This window comes from Elgaria multicarinata, chromosome 10 (genome assembly GCF_023053635.1).
Source record: "Elgaria multicarinata webbii isolate HBS135686 ecotype San Diego chromosome 10, rElgMul1.1.pri, whole genome shotgun sequence".
Lineage (NCBI taxonomy): Eukaryota > Metazoa > Chordata > Lepidosauria > Squamata > Anguidae > Elgaria > Elgaria multicarinata.
In genome coordinates, this window is record NC_086180.1 from 53490581 (window position 1) to 53512434 (window position 21854).

Sequence of the window (21854 nt, forward strand, 5' to 3'; positions counted from 1 at the left end):
ACCAAGCCACACTGCATGGTCAACGAGCAAGCCTGTGGAAAATGTGCTGTGTTCAGACAACGCTATAACCCATCCTGCAGGAAAAGTGCTGCATTCAGATAACACAATAATTCACCCTGCTGAAAAAGCATTACGTTCAGACATTACGATAACCCATGGTTCAGCAACAACCTAGACTGGGTGGGTTAGCATGTTGCGTGAACCCAGCAAGTCATCTGTGTGTATGATCTTCATGCTTTCTTGACAATTGTGGGGTTCTCCTTCTCTAAGCAGCCAAGGGAAGTGTTAATCCCCCCCCACACACACAGCTAAGAATAGTGTCATGACCTATTTTTGAGGCTTTTGTGCAATTCTTTTGATCACATCTGTACAGGAACCAGGAGTATCCCTTATCATAATCCTTAAGATTCTAGGTATGAAATAAAACACTTCTGGTCCCCTTGACATTTCTGATTCAAGTTTCCATTTTGGGCTTCCCTCTTCTTGGCATTCCCATACAGGAAACAGCTGTTACAACAGGTCTTGTTAGCTCAGCTCAACATTACATGGGAACATGCCTGAATCAATCTCGGCTAGACGATAGCTCACTATCATCTTCAGTAGAAGGACTGTGGGCACAATCTAAGAAAAAGTTTACAAAGCATTAAAAATGCCTGCCAGAACCATTTGTAAATGTACTCTGCCTATTTCTAAGAGACATTATGGCATGAATATCACCAAGACGTTGTTTGATCTGTCTGTATCATTTTCTGAATACAATTTGGCTCCGTTTTGCAGTGTTTTTTTTAATTATTATTTTATTTTGTGTTTGCACTCTCTGGCAGAATGATTTCCTCCATATTGTACAAACATCTTATGGGTTTGATAATGTTTTTTCATTTCTTTCTTTGGTTGATTTTACTTTGTCACTTAATTAAATCTACGGTTTCTTTACTTTTCCTCAGTTTTCCTTTTATGTGCCTTTTTTGCTTGTTTGTTAATGTCTTCGTTGTTAGTGATGAGGAAGTCACAGACTCTCGAGATTCTTTTCCATCCTCTGAAATGGCAGTGGAAGCTGCCGAACACAATGATTATGCAAGCCACAAAGTGAGACCGTATAAGAAATCCACCAGCCCTAAGCAGAGGTTTGTGCACTTTGGGCCAGTGACAGAAATTGACCATCAGAAATGGGAGAAACTCTCAAGTGCTGGGGCCTTGATTAAAGATGAAATAGAAGAGACGGCCAGTAGTAAAAGTGCTGGGGCTCTTGAGACCACAAATGAAACCTCATCCTCACTCTCTGTGAGCCGTGTCGAGTCCATTGGTCATACCGATGAAGTCCACAGCCCACATGCTAATTCCAGGTATTTGCTTTCTTAACACAAAAGTGGCAGAAGTATCCCAGTGAAAGGCACTGGATAGGATTCAGAGAGCTCATTCTGGCCCCCTTTGCACAGAATAATCATTATCGTGAATGAGCTGCAGGCTGCTGCATGCAGCCCGTTCATTCCTGTTTTGTTTGTCCCAACTAGTACAACTGCTAAACTAACTAGAAACTGAGTGCTTAGCCTGTTGTCACTCCCACAGCAAGCCCGGAACATAAAGTAGGGTTTGATCTTGGTTTATAAATCCTGGCTTGTTTGGATGTAATAAGTCAGGATTCCTGGTTTAGGTTAAATGCGTTCAGATTCTGGTTAGCTTAGTGGTCATGTGAGCATGAGAACAGGCGCATACCAACGTAAGACTGAGTGCACCAGCATTCAGCTCATTCACTGTAAGCTATGGGTACTTCCAGATGACGGATTTATTATGAAATTGCCCTTCCTCATTCTCAAATTACCTGGGGTCCAGACAATTGCACCTTCCACTTGTAACCCTAACTTGTTTTCCCACTGCTTCTTCCATTCTTTTTCTTTCTACAAAAAAATCTGTTAAAGAGGAAATGACAGAATAGGTCTACAAAGTATTTTGAGCAATAGCACTAGGAGATGGCCATCTGGAAGAACTCCAGGATGCATCAGAATCCTGGCTTATCGTTCTGTACGAATGTGGCCCATGTGTGCACCTGACTTCTTCCCATCCCTTCCACCCAAAAAAGTCTCCCTTTCAGACAATTCTCCCTTTGGTTGACAAAGCAATTTGGGAATCAGGTGCAAGAGCTCATGCAGCAATTCCTCTGTCCTCTGAAACCTGCACTGAAATCTCTTGGCATCTATTATCCAAAGTACCTTTTGAACTTAAAAGATATTAAAGACCAGCTCAAGGCTTTTGATGCTGGTGGAGGAAGTACATTGTGAATGACAAACTCGGGGGAGGGGGGCAACACAATGGATGTCACAATGGAGATCTTTTATAGTATGTCACCTTACAGGGGCATAGTTAAGAGCCCTTTAAAAGAGGGCAGGGCACCTGCAGCTTTAACTGGTGTGATGAAGAGGAAATTTCACCAGGTTCCTCATATATACAAAGGACACCTGCTGAAATTCCCTTTTCAATACAACTGTTAAAGATACAGGACCCCTGTCCTTGTTTTCATATGGCCTAGTTTATAGGACCATAGCTAAGAGCTGTTTATGCCTATCCATGTATTTAGAATTTTGGGGTTGTAATTAAATCCATTGATCCTTGTTAATAACTCTTAAACGTTTTTTGGGAAGTCAGGATGGAACTACATCTTATCAAGCAAATATGATGTCCTCATCCTTATGTTTTGCCTGGTAATGCTAATGCAAGGACCATTTGCAGGGGATCATCTACAGGTTGGGGTGCTTAACACCTCTCTTGCCTGCAGAGTCTTCCCTATAGATGGTACTCATGCTTTTTAAAAACCATCCCCACCCCCCGGGTGGGATCAAAGACCAGAAGAGGCTTGGCTGTGGGCGAAAATACCCAGTGTGTGTTAGTTGCAGGGGGAAATGAGTGGATGAGAAGAGATTAAGAACAGTCTGCCAATGTTCCCCTGCAAAAGCCTCACTCATCTCTGTATTTGTGTTAAATAACAGGTTCATGTTAAAAAACATTTTTTTAAAAGGTATAGCATATAGTACCATTCTACATCAATACCTTGAAGTGTGCGTATTGAAAGTGAACTGCATTTTTGTTTCTGTGGTGTGAGAAGCATTTCTAATTTCTGCAAAGCAAAATGCAGCACCCAAAATTTACAATTATTTGGCTTTCCTTTATCTAAGCAGTCCATTGTAATGGGAAGAATTCCATGTTGATACTACTACTAGGAAATTCAGATGTTCGTCTTGAAAGATAAGATGGATAAGTGAAGGTCTCTTCTTAGTGTTTCCATATGGTTCTCATTACCTTTTCCTGCTTTCTCTCCTCCTCCCCATCTTGTATGGTAGTGAAATAATCTTCTCCAATATAGATGTGTATAATTCATCTGTCCTGCATAGTTGCGCTGATTCTCAAAAGCAAATGCCAACCACTTTGAGCGAATGGCATGAAAGCAGTGAAGAAGAGTTGGATGGCAGCTTCCCCGATATTGAGAGAGACGACATGCTGGCTAGACGATTTGGAACTTTTCAGAAATCTACTAGCCCAGTTCGTACCTCTTGCCCTCCTGTTTCAGTAGTCAATCACCGTCCGTTGAAACAGCAAGGAAATGTTGCCCTTTGGGGAGAGCAGAGGTCTCTGCAAACAGCAGAAAGGTCAGAAACTGGAAACCAGCTTGTTATTAACTTCTTATGCCTGCTTTGCATGGAATGCTACCCACGCATTATATTATTTACTTTCTTGAAAGGAAAGGAAAAAAGAAACTTCTGATTAACCAATAGCTGTGCCAACAAAAAACAGCTTGTTGCTATTGTTTAAAGACGAAAACAAACATGATAAAGGTTTAGAATGCAAAAGATATGAGAGGAAGTGGACATGTTTGCCTAGTTTTCCAAAGGGTTTACATTGCAGGAAGATTTCGATAAAGATTATGGTACGCTTCATAATTATACCCACAATGTGACAACGAAAAAGGCTGCCTAACAGTTGTGGATTCTTTCTCCTTTGGTGACCTTTTGAAAAGGTCTGTAAAATAATATTTGGCTATTGAACCTTGCCTAGAATGCTTCTGAAGTTTTATCTAGCTGTGTAACCATTTGTTGTTATCATCTTCTTGTTGTTGACTGTTATTTTTGTGTGAGTTTCTAGTTTGTGTTTTTTAAAAAAGAAATTATTTCCTTAAACAAGTCACTTGCATGCAGGATGTAAGTACAATGGATATTTAAGTATTATAGTTTATCCATATTTATTTATTTCATCTGTCTGGGGTTTCCTGGAAGGAGCTCAGAGTGTCTTAGGGAAGGCTCCCAGAATTTCTCTCATCTGTGTTGTGTGCAAGCAGAGACTGCTTGCCTTTAGCATTGTTACAGCATCCTGCACCCTCAGACTATTTTCACGCCTTAGAGCAGACAGTTGTGTGCAGTTACTATGCAAGTTGTGTTTCCCTCCTTGATCTTCAGTTGTCTTCTGAATAATGGTGCCCACAATTGCCTTAGCAGAAGTTCACCATTGCCTTGTGCAGAACAATGTGGTCATGCATCACCTTTGCCTGTATCCATAAGCTCTGTTGTCATGTGTGAAGATGAGCAGGGGAAGTCAGAAAATCAAGACAAGCACAAAAATAATACGGGAGGAGAGAAAGTAGAAGTCGAAAATCTGGGAAAAGATGATATGATGGTGAGAAGAACCAGAGCTTTTCTGAAGCAGACAGGATCCAGTGTAAAACAATTCCTTCCAGTTCCTTTCTCGAAGCAGCAGAATGGTGAGGAAGCAGCTAAGGAGCTTGTAAAGACTGAACAGAAAGTGAAGAGGTCAGAAGGCTATTCTGTGGTCTTTTGTTTCATCTCCAGTTTACACATAGAAGCAAAATAACCTGTTTTCAGTTGTGTTACAGCCTTCTGTCTCCCTTTGATTTGCCAAGCTGATAAATAATAATTCACCTAGCTGCCTGTTATAAGTAAGAATTGTTTTCAGGCAATGCCAGCAGTGAAGATTAACCAAAGTCAGTGGTTCTTTTAAAGGAACAACATGGCTATCCCACCAATGTACCATTTCTCCCTTAAACTTTGAGGCTTGGTCTTTGGAACTCCCTGCTACAATGTCTAATAATCTACTCAGACCTTTCAGGGAATGTTGCCTTAACTATAAAAGCTTGAACTACACCCACAAAATATTCTATATTTTATACGGATTTAATACTTCCTATGGTATGGATGTAGGATTAACACTACATTTGAGACAAGTTTTATAAGATGAACAAAGTTAAGTTGTTTATTAAGGAAATTATTTACAGAAGGAAATAAGGTGTTGCTTTTGAGATGGCAGGGTGAGATTGCTTAAATATACCATGCTTAGTTATCCAGGGTTAAATATACTTAGTTACAGTTCTGGATATTTAAGTCAGTCTTCCTCCACACAATGTCAGTGGGTGTAGTGTTTAAAGTGTTGGAATGGGAGTCGGGAGATCTGGGTTCTAGTCCCACTCAGCCATAGAAGCTTCCTGGGTGACTTTGGGCGAGTCACAGACTCTCAGCCCGACCTACCTCACAGAGCTGTTGTGAGGATAAAGTGGAGAGGAGGAGGAGTATGTAAGCTGCCTTGGGTTTTTTGAAGGAAAAAAGGCAGGATATAACTGAAATAAAAAATAAAAAATACGTTTCCCCTTAGACCAGATTTTCTTAACCTTCACTCCAGCCAATCACTCATATCCAGAAACAGATGGTGTAAAGCAGTCTTCCTCTGCCTCAAGCTATTCTTGCTGCTTCTGGCTTCTAGGATAGCTCAAATGTTTCAAGTCAGATTACTGCTTGAAGCCCTCTGTTGCTGTGCTGCTTCCTTGAATCTCACCACAAGATGCATGGCGTCTTGCTGTCCTTCATCCACCAGCTTTGGTCTTTAGGTCTTGTCCAAGCAGAGTTCTCTCAAATTGGAAGGTCCTCCAGATGTTGAAGGAATACAACTAGCATCAGCCCTAGCCAGCATAGCCAATGGTGAGGGATGATGGAAGTTGCAATCCAAAAATATTTGAAGGATCACACATTCCCCGTCCCTGGTGTAGACAGTTGGGCTAATACATTTTTTCATGTGTTTGCATCTTCTGTGAGCTTTCAAGGCTTTGATTTACAATAGATTTTTCCTTTTCTATTTTAAAATCCTAGATCGGGGATATACAGTGAAAACTTTTATCTTTTTGAGGCTAAGAACTATTTTCCCTTCAAGGCAACTTTATGCTTTTAAGGGAGTTTCCACCTTTTGAAACATCTGGACTTGCCAATTACAGGGAATCATCTACTGGACCAGAGGAGTCACTGGTCTGATCTTCTGAAGTGTTGACCCATCCACTGCCTAAAAAGAAAGGAAGAAAATACTATATTTTAGCAAACAACTTTTGTCAGGAATGGTGATGGGATAGTATCTATGTGCTGTTGGAACAAGCAAAATATTTGCATTAATGGGAATACTGTTTACAAAGAGCTATGTTATTCCAGAAATGTTTGATGAGGTATACAAAGTGAATCTGAATACTTATGGCTTCCAGATAATGGGAGGCAGGAAGTGAGGGAAAATATTTGTGAGTGAACCCTGGAGTATTTATGTAGTCTCTGAAAGACATGTGCAGCTTATAAAACGATTAATCCTACTCATCCACAAATAAACCGAGAGCTGTGCATACTGTTCCCATTTTATCCTTGCAACAAACCTGTCAAGTAAGTTGAGAGAGAGGAAGTGACTAGTCCAAGGTCATGCAGGGAGTTTTAGGACTGAGTGGGATTTGAACCCAGGTCTCCATGAAACTAATATAACCTTGTATCCATTACAATACTGTGGCTCTCAAGGATAGAAAGATGGAGAAGAGATTTGGCCTTTTGATCATGCTTGCATCTCCTGGTTTAGAAGAAAGAGCATCTGGATGACTTTCAAAAGGAGTCTTCTGTTGGAAGAGTGAACAGAAAGGTGTAGTGTAGCCTTCTCCAGCTTGGGGCCCTCTATATGTTTTGGGTTCAGAATCCCATCAATAGTGCACCGTTGGAAGGGAAAGTGGCCGTGCAGATGTAACTTGTGCCATAGCAACATCTTGAGTCCCGGGTGTAATAGTAACACCACTGCCTGAGCGACTTATAGTACCTTTGATGTTCATTGGTCATCCAGAATTTAGCTAGTATCAGAAAGGCATAGCAGTAAGTAAAGCAAAAAAATCCATTGCTGCCTCTCATGAAACAGAAGAGGCTGGTTCTCTGGTAAAGCTGGGTGCATAGAACAACAAATACTCAAAAATGCTACATATATTCACCATGATTGTGCATGCTTCTTGATGCATTCTTCTTTGTGGTCTCTCTGTGACACACACACATGAGTTATGTGCCTGCAGAACAGTCATTCGGAACATTCTAGAGCTGAGCAGAGTTTTAGGTCCACTCCCTCTGTGTGCGCTCTGGACATGACTCCTGCTGTCACCGAGTTCCTTTCGTCCACAGCAGCAACTTTAGAATGTTCTCTGTGTCTCACCTCTTTTTTTACTACAAACTGCAGCTGCCCCCTCCTGGGACTGTTGGACAGAGTTATTTTCTCTTTCTTCCATTCTTTCCTGTTTGCTATTTTCTTCTTTGGTTTTTCTGCCTTTTCACCTTGTCCCTTGGGGGCGCATGGCCTCTAAGTCCTTCTTCAGAAAGTGCACCCACTGTGGTGAGAAAATACCACCAACTGATATCCATTCTAACTGATACTGAAGCAGTTAGAATCAGAATCATAGAATAGTAGAGTTGGAAGGGGCCTACAAGGCCATCGAGTCCAACCCCCTGCTCAATGCAGGAAACAATGTACATGGGGTTCCCAGGTAGTCGCCCTTCCAGAAACTGACCAGGCCTAGACCCACTTAGCTTCATCAAGGTTGCAGCCTCCCACGCCATCACAGTACTGATAGTTTCGCAACCACCTTGTCTTGGGGTCCCCAACACCAGTTTTGGAGAAATGTTAGCCCCCTTGAGATCATAATTCCTCTGATGATATCTAGTGCATGGGTTCAGTGTTGAAGGGTGAATCCAGGGAATGTTTATCCCTGGGACCGTACCCGCCCACCACTCAGGACCGCTCTCCAATACCCTCCCTTCATAAGTTACATTCTCACAGGGACAGATCTCATCACTACCAAGAAACATCTCCAACATCATCTGCCTCCTCATGGCAGTTTCTCTGCCATCACTACAACATGCTGTGGGGTGACCACCAGTACCCTCTTACAACAGGTCTCCATCCTACTACTTCAATGACCAATCACCCCATGATGGCATCAGTCATCTTCATGGTGGCCATTGAGGATCCTACTCTCCTTACCATAGCAAGTGATCAGAGATGCCCCCCAATCACCCCCCAACCTACACCATGTCAGAACTGTCCCAAACAGCAACGGTGCCTAACTTGACTTTTCTTGTGCCAATGGGACAGTGTCCCAAGTCCTGCAGCCTTTCTCGAGTACTTGAGTTCTTTCTCTCTGACTCTCAAAACCAAGAGTCTAGCACTTTCATCACTCAGAATATATTTGGCAGCGATCTTGGTTAATCATGACAAGGTTGAAGGCTACTTCTTCTACTCACACCCAGATATTAAATGTTTCCTCAAGCAGCTATCCACCCGCCAGTCACTCAGGCATGGAGCCTATCAGTAGTTTTGGCACAATTAACAGTGAAACCCATTGAACCAATGGATATGGCTGGCCTAAGACTCCTTACTATGAAAGTAGCTTTCCATTACTTCAGCACATGGAGCAGATGAGCTCTGCACTCTTTGCTATAATCGGCCATGTTTGACATTCCGCAAGACATAAGGTGGTTTTGCGACCAGATTGTTCCTTTCTTCACCTAAGGTGGTGTCATAGTTTCATTTGGTGCAGGACATTGCATTACTTATGTTCTTTGTGCAACGTACATCCCAGATGGAAGTCAAGCTTCATTTGTTAAGCATCTGGGGGCCTTTTCTGTTCCATCCAGAATGCACGCCCCCATTCCAAACCTCCCCTTGCTGGTTGTGTGCCACTTGGGCTCGAGGAAAGAACAACTAGTATCTCCACAGCTTTACTATGGGTTGTGTCAATGATACTCCTCACTTACCTGCTCACACACTTTCCAGCTCTCCTATACAGTACATCTGTGGCCACTCAACTAGGGTCCTGGCATCATCTACTGCTTCTCTCCAGGGCATTCCACTTTCCCAGCTATGCAGCACTACAATGTGGGTTCAACCTTCATTAAGCTTTTCTGCTTGTACAGATGCAGCCTTTGGCATGGTGGTCCTTTCCACAATCCTGGCATGATATCTCCTTCCTCCAATTCATTGCTTATCAGTTACCCATATGTGCGAGTCACAGAGACCACAAAGAAGGACAGGTTACTTCCCTGAAACCGTGAGTGGTCATTTGTGAACTCACCCCCTCCCTGCTTCAATGTCTCACTCTTAATTTATTCTTCCGCTGCAGCGGGCACAAAACTGAGTGGCAAGCGGGAGCCACACCTGGAGCATGCGCAGAGGAGGTGGGACTCCCACCTAAAACTCTGCTGAGCTCTAGAATGTTCTGAATGACTGTTCTGCTCCAGCGTAGAACAGTATGTGTGTGTTCACAGATGACCACTCGAAAAACCAGTTATAGGTAAGCAGTCTGTCCATCTCGTTAGCTTCTGCATCACTTAGAGATCTGTGTATTGAGCATGTATGGTATGTCTCTCTGTACAAGCTAAAGCAAGCTAATTATTTTTTTAGCATTACTATGACAGACTCAGTAGTCACTGAAAAACATCCAAAGCTTTGCGCAGAAAGCCACGAAAGGCTTGCAGTGCAACCTGAATGCAACCTGGAACAAGGCAGATGCAGTTTCCCTGGTGTAAGACAAGATAATTTGTCTTCTACTGTTCCTGAGGACATGTTTAACCCCAAACCAGTCAAGCCAAGGCATTCTTCTGAGAACGAGGAAGCTCTCAAAAGAAACCACAAAGAATTTCCAGTATTAGAAGATGAACCTATACAAATGTGAGCTACCAGGTGATCCAGAACGTGCATCCTAAAGCTCTCTGTGGTCACATACAGAGTGTGTTTATTTGCGTGTGCATGCTGGAAGCAAATCAATTTTGCTCTTGCCTGGTTAATGTGACTATGGACTAACAATTATGTACACTGGTAGTATGCCTTTTGAAACTAATAAAGTCTTTGCAAGAAGTGCATTTTTATTTTCTTTCCCAGAGCTGTAAGAAACATCTTCAAAATAGGCTACGGGAATAGAGGGCCAGTGGGAGAGGGGACTAAACATTTTCAAGCATCGTTTGTGGAGTTCACAAGAAATGTAAACGGCTATGATTTTCTCTAGAGATTTAACAATTTGACTCCTGCCAAATGAAATGGAATCATGACTTACAAAGTGTGAGATCTTGCAGGAATAAAGCAAAGATACATATATTCACTTGCAGGATTCAGTCGCCTACAGAATGAAGTTTTCAGGGGTGGGGAAGTTCAACTGCAGGAGGCATCCAAGAACCCACTTACTTTTCAATTTTGATTGGTTTTTAATGAATTTTGATTATGCACAATGTAATATGCATACAGTAACTGAATGTGTGGCTCGCCTAATAAACAGGATGTTTTCTGTTTGTTTGTTTATATCAGCTTTTATGATTAAGGACTTCCTACGCTCAATTCCACAGTATGGCTTGCTTACACGGTGTTACGAATTTTGAAAGCATTTTTGAAAATGTTTTTAAATTACCATTGTTGCTGTGGTGTGAAGAATTAAAGTTTATCGCATATGTGGTGCTTTGAAATGTTAATGCTCTTTCAGCTCTCTTGACTGATAAAGAAATTTGGTTTCAAATGAAAAGCTGTCTACTTTTGTGGTTTCTTCCTTATACTTCTCTTTCCTCCCACTGCAGTTGATGCCTACTCTTTTCCTGCCTCTCTAATTTTATATTTGATTTTATAGATTCGGCTCCAGAACTCCTGTGTCTGATGACGCAGAGTAAGTTGTTGTGTGCTCATTGGGTTGCTTTAAACAAATTAAGCTGCATGTTTTCCATACTTATTACTAATTTAAAATGCAGTTGATTCACCATTATTACTTTTCATCATTCTGGTGCAGAGCTGTTTGAAATATATGTGCTTTGACATACACTGTGGTGGTGATATGTGCTCTGCTGCATTAAAGTAATAACTTTTCAGAAAGCAATAAAGCATGTGGTTGTTGCTGGAAAAGCTGACCTCTACTAATTCGTGATGTGATCCTCCTTTGCAATCTGTAGGGCCACTCATCTGCTGTGACTAAAATGAACTGGAATTAGAACTATGGAAGGCTTATATAAGTGAAGGTTCGTCAAGAATGTCAAGTAGTAGTAAGAGGGAATGAGGTTGGGTCTCACAACTGGTTGAAATTCAAAAGCCAAAGCATAGTTAAAGATGGATCCCTGACACAGTTCGGGGTTCCAGGAACCTCATAGCTAGTCTGCCCCTAGGACCAAGGGATAGGCAAACTCCTCTGAGTCCTGTTCATGCTTTGCTCGCCAGACCCCTGCTGTTTGCCTGACTCTGGCATGCATGCAGGGTGAGCTGCCAGATGGTCCACAAGTGCCTGGCGAGAACTCATGACTTTTGTTGGTTTTGTCCATGAGCTGCGATATGTGCAAATTCATCACTGGAAGCACTTACGGAAATTGCAATTTGTGCAAAATCTTGCTCACAAATAGCATAACTTGTGTCAAAATGCAGGCATAAAGGGGCATTTACACCTGCAATTTTGTGCATATTTCATTATTTATAGCTGAGAATTTGCGCTAATATCAATTTCCATAAATGTTCCCAGCCACAAATTTACTTAAATCGTGATTTGCACAAATCCCAATTTGTGTAAATCCGAATTTGTACACCCACCCAAAAGTGAGAAACTGTGAACTTGCCCAACTCAGTACACGCTGAATCAAGCCTGCTCTGGGATCTATGTGCTGGCGACTGGCAAAAGCTCACCGAGCTGGCAATGCTCACCGAGCTCCACCACCAAACCGGATTCCTCCGACACCCCTAAGTGAGCTACTAGGGCAATGAGTGAAAGGTTCTCAGAGCCCTTTAGAGGTACAGCAAGGAATAGACATATGCAAGATCAAGCCCTGTCATTGGCAGGCTACATCCTGTCAATTGGCCAATCCTGTTGCAATTATTAGGATCCTTGATAATTATTAGGAGGCCTTTGGCCTTCTGGCACTGCACGTTCAAGAGGGCAGTACTTTCTGCTTCTTGCATTCCATGGCCTTTTCCAAATCCTTGTTCTGGTTCCAATGCCTGTAACTGTAACTGTGATCTTAGATTCTAAGGCAGCCCAGCACCCTCCAGATGATTTAGACTACCACCTCATCAGCCCCAGTCAGTGGTAAGGAATGCTGGGAATTATAGTCCAAAACATCTAGACAGTGCTAGATTGGGGAAGGCTGTTCCGAGGCTTAGAGAACTGTAAGTTGGGGAGCACTCATTCTGAGTCTGGATTTGGGAATGGATGCCTACTTATCTAGCCTGGTGGCTCTGACACTTAGTCTGCATTCGTCTGAGTAGCCTTGTGCCTTTAGTTACCCATTTGTATCCATCTTTCCCCCCCCCCCAAATAGAACGCATTATGTCAAATAATAAAATTCATTTCTAAAAGAGACAGTTCATTAAAATAAAATTCTACTATATTTTAGTAACATACTTTTGCATGTAATTTATGAGGTCCCAAAGGAAAATATCCAATTCTTGATTTTGTTTTAAAAAAGAAAACCCCTAGGTGTTTCATTGTTTTCCTGTAATATTACATCACTTTAAAGGGCTAGTACTTATGAGCAAAGCAATGAAAAGAAAGAATAAAAATCTGTTACAGTATCCCCAGAAGAAATATTTTTTATATAATGTACTGGCACATACGTATTTAATTACAACCTTCTCCTGCAAACCCTTAGATTTTGCTGGAAATTTGTATTAAAAACATCACTTCTGTGAGTCAAACTACATATTACACTAATTGCACAGCAGGTAGCTGAGGCTTATCACTTTTGTTTTGTTTTGCCTTGCCTCTAGCTCTGGTTTGGATTGGGACCACCACAGGATGAAACTCTTCATCCCACTGTTTCCTTCCTGAAATTCCTGATACCAATAAAGTGTTTTTTTTCTTTTGTTAATTCCAACCCTTCAGGGGATTTCGGGAAGCAAATAGTGGGAGGCAGGACGTTTAATTCTATCCTGGAGCATAGTGGTCCTGATCAGAAGCAAGGCTGTGCATGCTTAAACTAGAGTAAAAAATGAGCTAAGCCTCAGCTACACACTACGCGATTGGCTCTATGACAAGGTGAAGTGGTGTGGTTTAGGCTTCTAAAGCATAATTCCGGTAACTCTGAAGAACTCCCAACCTTTCAAGTAATAAAATGGCTATACAGACCCTGTTGTGTGATGGCTGAGAATATTGTAGAAGCTGGTAGATGACAAACGACATCTATTCTATACCACTTAGAATTGTTAGAATTGGAGCTCAGTAAGGCTCTTCAGAATTGTTTGCTAGAGATCCCTAATCTCTCCTTGCCAGGGATCCTTAGGGAGGGGGTTTAAGCTTGTGGTGTAGCCGTGACTCAGAAGAACTTTGTGGGGACAGAAGCCTTTTGTGGCTTTTCTCATAAAAGCTGCCAGCAATGCTGAGGTTTTTTGCATCTGAATCTGAATTTTAAAATTATCTATCCCTTTTCTGAAAAGGCTTTTAAAAAATAAAGAAGTGTGGCAGGAGGCAGGAAAATGGTATTCCCTTTTCAATCTCTTATCTAAAAATGACTTACTTTTATTTGAGTGATATATAGTTCAGTGGCTTTGTCTTGTGGCTTATATTTTGCCACAAGCTTGATGTAAATGATGAGTTCAGTGTACTCTTTGACAGGAGTAGGCAGCCTGATCCTCTATAAATATTTTGGATTACAACATCCATAAATCCAAGCTAACATAGCCAATGGTGAGGAATTATGGTCGGTGAAGTCCAAAATTCCAGTCAAGCCGTACTTTGCACAAGACTGCAGAGTACGCCTCCAAAACTATAATCTACTCGTACATTTTGGACAGATACTATTTTTTCCTTCAAAAACCAGCTGTTTAAATGGTGCATCCTCTAACTGCATGCATTACTTTAATAGGCAGCTAGCAGTGACACTGAAATAGCTTTAAAAACATGGCAGCAATTAGAAGTAAACTTTTAGTATTAAACTTTTAGTAAAATTTTAGTATTCAAATACACAGACACCTGCTCTTATACTGGATATTTTGGGACAAGAGTGAATCTAGGTACTAGATTAACGGGTGGAAGCAGGCATGCAACCTCTTCCTTGGAGGATTTAGGCTGAAACTCAATTTTATATATGACATGCAGCCAATGCAAGACAGCCTCTTCTCCTCTCTTCCATAATGTTTAGTAGGGAAAAATGTGATGATATTACATCACACATTTTGTCTGACTGAGCATTTCATTGGGAAGGGAGGGGGTGTATGACTGCTGCTTTTGACATCCACTGTAACATTTAGTTCCAGCTTTAATCTAAATTCTTTTCTTTTTCACATAGAGTTGTACCAAACCAGCATAACTGCATCTGTTTGATGCCATACACCAGCCTGCCCTATCTTGATGTTCTCCAGAAGTTGTGGACTGCAACTCCCAGAATTCATTTCTATTGGCCATGATAACTGTGGCTGATGGGAATTGGTCCAAAACATCTGGAGGGTACCAGGATGAGGAAGATTGCGCTAGAGTGGTCACTGAAGGATAGACTTCTTGCATGGATTAAGTATCCAAGTGATGTGTGGACTGTTCAGGAAAGCCTTTTGAATAGTTACGTGGGCTGTCTTATTTTGATCTTAATGAGGTTTTTTTATTAGTGTTGGTTTTATCATCATGAGTTTTAATTACAGTTGGTTAGCATTATTGGTTTTGTTTTTAATTTCATGGGTTTTTTTATTTACAAGTTTTGTTTGTTGGTTTTAGTGAAGCAGCTCAGAAGTTTTATACATAAATAAGTACCAACTGGAACGGGTAGGGAGGATGATTTTACCATTGCTGATTTTGTGTTGTGGTTTCTAGACCACCTATACTGATCCTGCTAGTGTCCTTCACTTGGCAGTGATCAACATTGGCTCAGACCCAATTTGGATTAAAGATGGAACTCACGCATTACAAAAAATGTGGAGATACTGCTAAAACCAGCAGCTCTGATGTTAGTGCTTCACCTTCCTCTCCATAGCATCTATCTTAATTTGGTCTATAACATGATGTCATTGTGATTTCTGTTACCCCACATCCAACAACAATAACCAATCATTTGGAACAGAGGCAAAGAAAGTTGGGGCATGGGTACATTGAACTACTTGTACATGTTGCTGAGGGGAAGTGGAAATGTGACAGAGGGATGCCATTTTCAGTGGTATGCCCATTTTCTTTGTAACATTCAGTACTGCTCTTACAGGAACAACCAGTAGCAAGAAGAAACAAATTGAGTGACAATTGTCCATAATGTTGTTCATCTACAAGTGTCCATAGAAAAGTAGCATCCAAAGTGACAATAACTTAGACGAGCTCCCATATCATCAAGGCCTTTGAGGTGATTCTTCATTCCTGCCCTGACTATTTACGACAAAATGCCACTAGCTGTGTGTGTGGGGGGGGCTGTGTTCCTTGGTGCTGGTTATAATGGAAGCCCCAGACAGACTTTTCTACCACATAAAGGTATATCAGTGGCCATAATGAAATTTTCCTAGAGGCACTCTGCATTTAGGTTCACCTAACCAGAGCTGATTCTACTCAAATAGGGATCACATATAAATGGACTTCCTTGGTTTAATTTATAAAACTAACCTGCATTTCCATCAAACAGCAACTAGAAATATAGTGCACAATCTGTAAATATGTACCAGTACTGAAAAATAACCTTCTGCATCTCCTGTCTTTGAGCTGTTGTACTATGTGCAGTGCTTTGTAAGATTTTATCTTGCCTAACGTTAATAACCAGCCTCTAACTTCATCATGCAAAAGAGACTGTCATGGAACAGAGAATTACTGTTGTTCGTCATGTAATGATGTATTAATAAGTGTTAGTGTTACTATGGGGTTTTTATTTTTTTAAAAATAACAATAGTCATGTGACCATTTGCTTTGCATGTGCGCTGACTAGGGACAGCTTTCACAGCTTACTTACCATTGGCGCTTATGACCCGCAGAATGGGCTAATCTTTATCTCTCAACTGTCTCTGAGGTTTCACTTCCATTGTATCAGAAAACAGACTTTCAGAAAGCTTTGGAGTCATTTTATTCATGGTCTTTTCATGTCTAAAGTTTAGGAATATGGTTTTCAAACTTTTTGGAAACACTTGTGCACTGCAAAGGATTCTGGGAACATAACTCAGTTCATGTGGGGTGCGAGCCAATCCTGTCAAGTCTCACTGGCCTGATTCGGATCATCATTCCAGGCTTTATAAACTCTGTTTTATGAACGGTCATTGCAGCACAGTGCTCTTCCCTTGCCTCTACTCTCATTTTGTTTTACACTTAATTCAGCGCAAAGATTCTGGATTATATTAAACCAGAGTTTCCCAGTACATCCCAGCCTGGGAAGTCTGGCTTAATGTTCATTAACAAACAAAGAAAATAAACCACTTGAACTGAGAGTGGGGCCTAAACGACAAACAGCCCCTCCCTTTCGACTGCAAATTGCAGTGTAAGTAGGGTGACCATATGAAAAGGAGGACTGGGCTCCTGTATCTTTAACAGTTGTATTGAAAAGGGAATTTCAGCAGGTGTCCTTTGTATATACGGAGAACTTGGTGAAATCCCCTCTTCATCACAACAGTTAACGCTGCAGGTGCCCTGCCCTCTTTTAAATCTGGTCACTCTAGTATAGCTCACGCAGCGTTAACTGTTGTGATGAAGAGGTTCTCCATATATACAAATGACACCTGCTGAAATTCCCTTTTCTATGCAACTGTTAAAGATACAGGAGCCCTGTCCTCCTTTTCATAGGGTCACCCTAAGTGTAAGACCAGTAGAGCTGGCTGAAGGGTTGATCAGGCAAATTTTACTGTTGTTACTGAACACGTTGAGAAACATTGATAAGCTTCCAAGGAACAAGGAGAGTTCCCTGAATACTGTTTGAAAACCACTGTCATAGATAAAGTCATTAGTTCAGGAATAATGATTGTAGTTATTTTGATGGTTTTTTACAGATTAAACAAGGGACAGTTGAGAAAATTAGCACTGATGTGAGTACAGGACTATGTTTGAATTCACATTAGATGCCAAGCAAAAGAGCAGCTTTGGACATGCCTCCAGGTCTCCTTTTTGCAGCGTGTTATTGGATGGCACCATAAGCAGGCAATTTGCATGTGCTTTAGTATAGCTGGTGCTGAGCACGACACATCCCCAAAACAAATAAAGGGGCTTTGGATGTGGTAGGTGTACATCCAAAGCCGCCTTATGCTGTGTGGTTTCACAGCTTTCCCTAGGAGAAGATGCGGTTTAAGTTTTCTCTAGCGCCCTCCAGTGGCTGAAATAGCTTATGGTTCTATTGCTCACTGTTGCACTTGTTTTTCCTTTTAGGAGCGTGAGTATGTTTGACATGAGATGTGCAGACGAGGCTGCCGTGATGCAGCCACACAGCAAAGCTCGTCATGAGAAGCTGCAGACGATTCACCACCAGCTGAAGGAAGATGAGGATCGATGGCAGGATGTGAGTATGAGGGTGCTTAGGGGCGGAGGGCTCCTAGCACTACCCATCGAACGGTAGCGTGCAACAGCTCCGTCTTTTTTTCCTTAATGGATTTTCTGCATGAAGGGGAAAAGACGGAAGTAGCAGTGAGAAAACACAGGAAGGGTGCAAGTAGAAGACAACGTCATCTGGGTTCTCCATAAAATTCTGTGAATGAGGCAGTGCAATGGTGCGATAAAGGCCTTGTCTGGGAGCACCCAGAGGCCATAAAGTTGTTGCTGATAAGCAATCCCAAAGTACCTCTTCCAAAATTCTGTTTTTCTGAACTATTATACTACTTAGCAACATTGCTTGAACAAATGAAGGCGTTTTGGCCTGCATGCACAGAGAGCAGCCATCCTGCCCAATCAGTAATTCTCAGTTCTTTATATGGGTTTTTGTTCCTTTAAAAGTTGTATTATTCCTAGCAGCTCTCTTTTTAGAAATTAGCGTGGTTGCAGAAGCAAGTCTATGACCCCACAGTAGTTAAGCCAGAAAGCGAGGCTGTGTTCAGAATACACCTTAAACCACGGCTTTAACCATGGTGAATAAAGCAAAAATCCTTATTCGCTGTGGTTAAAGCCATGGTTTAAGGTGTCTTCCGAATGGGCCCTAAATTTCATAATTGTTTGTTACTTCGTTTGTTTTGTGCAGATTTCTCTTCTGTCCAGTTCTCCATTGCATTTAGTTTGTTTATTAATTTTCCTTAATAGGATATTCTATTAAGGTGGCACAGAACCAAAACACTTTCAGAAAAATAGGGGAAGACAAATTGACAAAGCTTTGGAGAGGAGCACTTTTAGGGTACATGACTGAGATTGCAGTATAAATTAATAATTTTTATATGTGTGCAACAGGGGATTGAAAAAATTGTCAAGCACAGGGTTGCTTGTGCATGCCTTTGACCTCTGTTAAGCCTCTGTTAGCTGGAAATACTAAGTTTGTAGGAACTGCAACCATGTATAGACACTGAAATGTGTCCTTTTGGTTTGAATGGGACTAGTTCTTTGTGGTTGTGGGCATGAACAAACCAAAGGATGATCATGTGGAGGAAGTTGAGTGCTACTATGACTTGCCATGGGTTGTTGTGTTGTGTGAACCCAGGTGTCGGGATTGTTGAAGGATTAGACAATCCTCAAATAACCCGTGGCTTTATTTAGAGTTATTTGAAAGTTGTCTAACTCACAAACAACACCTGCCACCTGGGTTTGCATGACACCACAAGCCATGTCAAGCTGGGCACTATGTGACAGTCCCCGGCAGGTTAATTAAGCCATGATGGGTTGTTGTGATTTGCCAACAGACTCTCTGTGTTGTTAAATCTGGAGACATGACCATTGCAAGAAGCACCATGTATCAAACAGCTACAATGTGAAGTCCACTGTGTATTGCTACCATGCACCTTCCATTCAGCTAAGAGCATGTCTGCAGAGTTGGCACTGCCATGGGGGCAAGGCAAAATAGCTTCCTTCAGGCAACAGGATTTTGTGGTGCCAATGGGCAGCAAATTCCAATTATTTGGTGAATATTTTTAGCACTGTGAGGGCAGCAAAATTGGGATTTGGATTGGATTGCTGTAAGGATACAATTAAGAATGGGGCTTAACCATGGAAGTTGCCCTGGGTTCTTTGGAGGAAGGGTAGAATTTAAAATAATAAATAAATACGTAAATCATTGTTAAATCAAATATGTGACCTAAAGTTTTTTTAAAAACGCTATACTTTATTTTTTGTCACAGCTCTCACACGTTTTATTTTGATGTAATTGAGCAAGTGGGAAGAAATGTTGAGCCTGCGTGGCATGGTGGACAGAGTGTTGTATTTGGTCTGGGGAAACCTGAGTTCAAATTCCCACTCAGCCACTGGCAAACCAGGAAGTCATTGGTTCAAATCTTACCTCTGAGGTGGACTCGGTAGATGGCCTTATATCAGCCATTCTCTCTCAGCCCCCACCCCTATCAGCAACTTGAGGAGATGTGTTGATATTGACCTAAGTTACGAGCCTGATGTAAGGATGGTGTGAAACACTTCAGATACTTGTAGAAATGCAGGTACAGAGCCCATCCTGCCTCTGGTCACCCCCTCTATCTTCCTCTCATAAATGAATTCTAAACAAAACAAAACGAAATAGTGGTGGGGGTGATGCAACTGTCGTACCCATCCTTAGGTTGGGGTGCTACCCGCTTGTGGGTCTCAACCCACCAGTTGAGGACACATTTCTAAATCTGCCTCACAGAGTAGGTTTTCAGTGTCATGCATAGCAGTTAAGGTTCTTCTCTCTCCGCTTCTTCCCACTGTAGGATTTAGCCCGGTGGAAAAGTCGGCGGAGAAGTGCTTCACAGGACTTATTGAAAAAAGAAGCTGAGAGAAAGAAGATGGAACGATTACTGACGGGTGCTGAGGGAGCCAGTGAGCGAAGGAAAAGCATCAAGACATACAAAGAAATTGTGGAAGAGAAGTGGGTTCTCTTAATGAAACAGAGTTACATAAGTCTTAGGGTCAAACAAGACACATCAGGTGGAGGTGTATAATAAAATGTGTAGTGCAATACATGCTAATATGATCATCCACTCATTATCTTTTGCACAGTCTGTAGGATCACATAGTAAAGCCTTTCCTGGAAGTTATTACTTCAAGTTGCAAGTGTATGTGCACCTGGGGGCAGGGGGATTGCATGTTTGAATAGCCCTCCAGGGGGGAAACGTGTTCACGTAGAAAACCATCATATCAGAGGAATGGATTCAGCCTAACCTTTTCTTTAACATAAGAGTTTTCAGTATGCAGGATGGATTTTATAGGGAGAGGGTAGGTTTCGATTAGGCAATTTCCCACCTGCAGCAGACCAGTAAACGTGATTCTCTTGGTAGTGTAAAATCTCCTAGCTTTAAGTGAATTTGAGTGAACTGTGAAGTAGAAATGAGAGGCTACTTGGTCCAGATCTTTTGCAAACAGGAAATGAGTAGGGCTTCCTTTCTTTTGCATGCATGCCCAGTTGTGCTAGAGATATATCATTTTGCAACTAGTGTAAAGTCCATGTCACCATGGGCGCTAGTAGTTCTGCTCCTTTCCTGCTTTTTTGCCTCTCAGGCCTCTCACCACAGAGGGGCTCATGAATAATGCAAACATGGCTCATGCATAGTGAAGCACCCCTCAGAAATGTGCAAGCCATGCAGCCCCGCCCTCTTCCTCATGCCACCAAATGGCTGCCTCTGTTCCTTTCCCACGCCCCACTGGCGGCAACAGCCTAACCTCATGGCTGCACCCGAGGCCCATCCTGAGGCCCACCACATGGCTGCACCCGAGGCCCACCACACTGATTGGCCAGGCAGGGCTATCCGTCATCCTGCTGGCAGAGAGGCTGCCCTGCCTATTTGGCACAGAGGAAATTTATTGCTATTAAATCCTGAGCTGTGAACCTTTATGAACTTTCCAAAAAAAATTGTACGTCTACACCGCACAAGCTTCAGCTCAAAACAAAAATGAGTAAAATCGGCCTGGTAGATCTCAAGTAATAAGCCTTACGGTATCGTATTCTTATATAAGATCTTGCTTCTGTTATACGCAAAACAGAGAAAGGCGAGAGAGAGAGCTGCATGAAGCCTACAAGAATGCCACGTCGCGTGAGGAGGCAGATAATATTCTCCAGCAATACATTGAGAGATTCACCATTAGTGAAGCTGTCCTTGAACGCTTGGAGATGCCAAAAATTCTGGAGAGAAGCCATTCAGCTGAGCCAAATTCATCGTCCCCACCTAAGGACCCAAACCCCCTGAGATACTTACGGCAACAGTCACTTCCTGCCCCCAAATACACTGCCAAGGTTGAGGCGACCATAGCTCCCACCAGCGGACCAGATGCCAGCATTTCAACAGGCCGCACCTCTCCAAGCAAACCTTTTGTCTCCAAGGCTGTGCCTATGCTGACACCCAAGCCTTACTCACAGCCCAGAAACACGCAGCAGGTTTTAAGAACGTTTAAGGTAGGATGAATTGTGTGAATTAACGGTAGCCTGAAAAAGAAAAAGGAACAGCTTTTATGAACCACATCATCATCATCATTATCATCATCATTCTGCAATATTTAGTTAATAGAATAATTGAATAAAGGCTTT

The 21854-nt window shown here is 42.0% G+C and overlaps 1 protein-coding gene across 1 annotated transcript in view; it reads left to right on the forward strand.

Moving 5' to 3' along the window:
* LIMCH1 (LIM and calponin homology domains 1) overlaps positions 1 to 21854 on the forward strand; it is a 205945-nt gene that overhangs the window by 151317 nt on the left and 32774 nt on the right. Inside the window, exons 12-19 of the mRNA XM_063136424.1 lie at positions 996 to 1343; positions 3333 to 3638; positions 4482 to 4793; positions 9733 to 9999; positions 10943 to 10978; positions 17597 to 17726; positions 20044 to 20201; positions 21314 to 21722. Of these exons, the coding sequence (XP_062992494.1) occupies positions 996 to 1343; positions 3333 to 3638; positions 4482 to 4793; positions 9733 to 9999; positions 10943 to 10978; positions 17597 to 17726; positions 20044 to 20201; positions 21314 to 21722 (1966 nt within the window). The remainder of the gene's footprint in view (positions 1 to 995; positions 1344 to 3332; positions 3639 to 4481; positions 4794 to 9732; positions 10000 to 10942; positions 10979 to 17596; positions 17727 to 20043; positions 20202 to 21313; positions 21723 to 21854) is intronic.